Source organism: Nestor notabilis, unplaced genomic scaffold (assembly GCF_000696875.1).
Source record: "Nestor notabilis isolate BGI_N333 unplaced genomic scaffold, ASM69687v1 scaffold15531, whole genome shotgun sequence".
NCBI lineage: Eukaryota > Metazoa > Chordata > Aves > Psittaciformes > Psittacidae > Nestor > Nestor notabilis.
In genome coordinates, this window is record NW_009916219.1 from 33,103 (window position 1) to 36,278 (window position 3,176).

At 33.2% G+C, this 3,176-nt stretch overlaps 1 protein-coding gene across 1 annotated transcript in view; it reads right to left on the bottom strand.

Moving 5' to 3' along the window:
* Window positions 1-1,372, bottom strand: part of CCDC152 (coiled-coil domain containing 152) — a 13,435-nt gene extending 12,063 nt beyond the window's left edge. The window contains exons 1-2 of the mRNA XM_010024484.1: window positions 1,286-1,372; window positions 228-333 (exon numbers count right to left, since the gene is read on the bottom strand). Coding sequence (XP_010022786.1) covers window positions 228-333; window positions 1,286-1,372 — 193 coding nt within the window. The remainder of the gene's footprint in view (window positions 1-227; window positions 334-1,285) is intronic.
* Between the last annotated feature and the right edge of the window lie 1,804 nt (window positions 1,373-3,176).

Here is a 3,176-nt window from a genome sequence, read left to right on the forward strand (position 1 = left end):
TTTAATGCAGTTGTCAAGATATGTTTGTGGTTTAAAGTCATCTGGTTTATGCAAATGAGAATGATTCTACTACATGAACCAGGATTAAGTATTACTGTTTTTCACGCAGTGTCTTAGATCCTTGCTATTTTCTTTTTGTGTTTTATATGGGTGAAAAGAATGGAAGTATTTATCAGAATTTCATGAATATATGCAAAAACTATACAGTTTTTTACAAAATAACTTACCTTCTTTTACTGATTCTTCCTTTGACTGGCTTAATGTTAACAAGCTGTTACATTTTTCCAGCTTAAAAGCCAGTAGGTTATTTCCTTCATTAATTTCTATTATTTTCTAGAAAATCAGAAAAATTATAATAGTTATATAAATGATACAATATCTCTAAAGTTTTAAATCTTGAGTTTTACATTAATATAAAATTTAACGATTTTGCAACACTGCAGTCACAAACCCATTTCATTGGCCATTCTGGAAATCCTGTTATAGAGAAGAATGATGCTCGACTTGAGAGCCTGTGCTATTATGAGTTTACTCTCAGAACTAAGAATTCGAACTTACACCACCAGTTATAAACTGATTTATTCTCAATTCTGTAGTCCACAGTCTGGATCAGTCCTTGGCAAGGTTCTTTTTACTGCTTTGCATACGAGGCTGTCAGGCTTTAACTGAGCATCAACATGAGTAATGGGTGCAAACAGAAAGTGGTATATTTTTTCCATGAGAAATTCAAAATTTATTTCAGGTGCCCCTTTTATATTACCTCTAGCATGGATCAGGAAATCACCAGAGAGCTGGCCAGTGTGGGTCTAACAAAAAATATAGTACTGATTTTCCTCAGTGGATCAATCTTTTAAGAACTGACATGTATCTAAAATAAAGATAGCTTGATGCATATGGAATAAAAGAAAGATGTTCCTGCTAGGACTGTGATGTTTTTCAAGAACAAGGACCAATTTCTGACAGAGTAGTCCAGCAAAGCTGTGTACTACTGTTATCTCCAAAAGCAGCTTCTGAGACAAAGGGACACGCTTTCCATGAGAAGTCAGAATTGGCCTCTGCACCATTAAAATTCTAGCATAGAAACAAAGGCTTCTCTGACTCCACAGAAGTCACTCACAACTGAAATACAGTCAATACAAACACTCTCTGAAGGTGGCATTACAAGACTTTATGATAAAAGAATAAGCCGATACTACTTTGAAAAAATTTCAGTCGAAAAGCTTATTAAAGTGTCACAAAATATTTACAGTTAGCAGTTTCAACATTTTTTACCTTCTGCACTTACCTTCTCTATCTCTGAGACATTATCTAAAAGTTTATCAAGGTTGACCACACCGATTTTCTTCACAGGTTCTTCATATCTGCGACTCATTTTTTTCTGGATCAATGATGACTGTATATATGAAAAATAGATCTATGAATTCATACACTTCTTACTCATATGATGTCAAAAGACTTCATATGCACAAATGTGATCAGAATAACTTTTTTAAAAATAAAACTTAAAACTTATGAAACTTTTAAACTTAATTTTTTAAAAATGGTATTTTTGCATGTGTACCTGAACTTCAACCTAAGATCTTGCATTTCTAGAAAACATAATGAATGTCAGAAAGTGCAAGGAAAATCTACCAAACTGTAAGATGATACAGATGAATTGGGAATTTTTTTCTGCAATTAAAAAATAAACCTGAATCCACTTCCATAGTGGATGCAATTTTATGTAAATGTATCAGTGGTGTGTCCATAGAATGCTTTTAAAACATGTGACTAATTTCTTTTTAGATACCCTATTAAAACAGATTGGTCTTCCTGTCCTCACTTTAGATCAATAGAAACAATCACTTGTTCTGTACTGTGCATATTTTGTTGGCAACAGATGAAATTGTGTTAAGTTTGATTAACTTCCAAAACGTTGCTTAAGCAAATAAGATTTCACCAGGCACACATTAATGCAGGATCTTTTATCTGTGTAGATTCTTTAATACTTAAGAACTCAGGTTTCAAATTACTTACACATTTTCTTATAAACAGTTTGCATTAATAACAGTGATGAGACACTGCAGCACAAGCGCCTTACCATACGAATAAAAAGACAGTATTTTGAAAAGCACCCATATATTCGAGATAAATTCCTACTTATAGCAGACATTCTACTTACAGAATCTTCGACATATATTTGGAAGATTGATTTGAAAGACACAGTATGAATCCTCCTAAGAATATTGAAGCTATCTCTGAACATCAGGCTCCAAGAAACAAAAATTCCAATGCCTGGTAAACCATGTATACCAGATAAAATCATCACTTCTATGTGGTAATGTACGGACTACCTTTTTACAAATAACAAAAAATAGCAATGAGAAAGATGGAGCAGAAGTTAGAAAGTGTGCACTACCCAGAACCTGAGTGGCTTTCCAGGCAGAAATACTTACAGTAAAGTTAAGAGGAAACAGATCTGTAAATGAACAACTACTAAGCAGGAACCAAAATTGCATAACTGAATTATCTCCTTAGTCATTCAATATTTACAAGTCTTCATGCGTATGTAACTTCTTCACCAAAGCAGTAATATCACGGTATAGGTTCTGTGTGTTTAATACTACTTTTTCTCTTTTATCCACAATACTACTTTTTCTCTTGTATCCACTGTTTCCTCAGAGTGATTAAAACTAATTCATTAGATAAAGCTAAAATAACTTTTTTTTATCAAGACTTTTTAAGAATATATGTAACATTCAAGAACTCACATTTCTAAGTTAAACTAGTGACTTTTTTACAAAGTTGGCAATCTTACTGATGTCTCTTATTGCAATACAACGACTTAAAGTGTATTTTAAAGTATTTATTCAGGACATTCAATTCTGCAAAACAATTACATATTTTAATGTTCTAGGAATTGGTAAATTATCTAATCTTTTATTCACGCTATAAATGCCAAGCCCTGATCTTTCCAGTTATTATCATGGTCAGTATATGATCTGTCAATCACCACTTCATTTCATCATGCTCTTTTACCCTCTAAATTTTGACAGAGAATGGGAGCTACCATGTTGCATGCTGGTTGGTTTGTGCATTTCCTAATTCCATGGCATCATTTGTTTTCTCAGAAGACAGGATGTGCTCAGCACTTGGCAGCATTAGGCAACAGTGACACTGGGAATAAAACTCCTGCT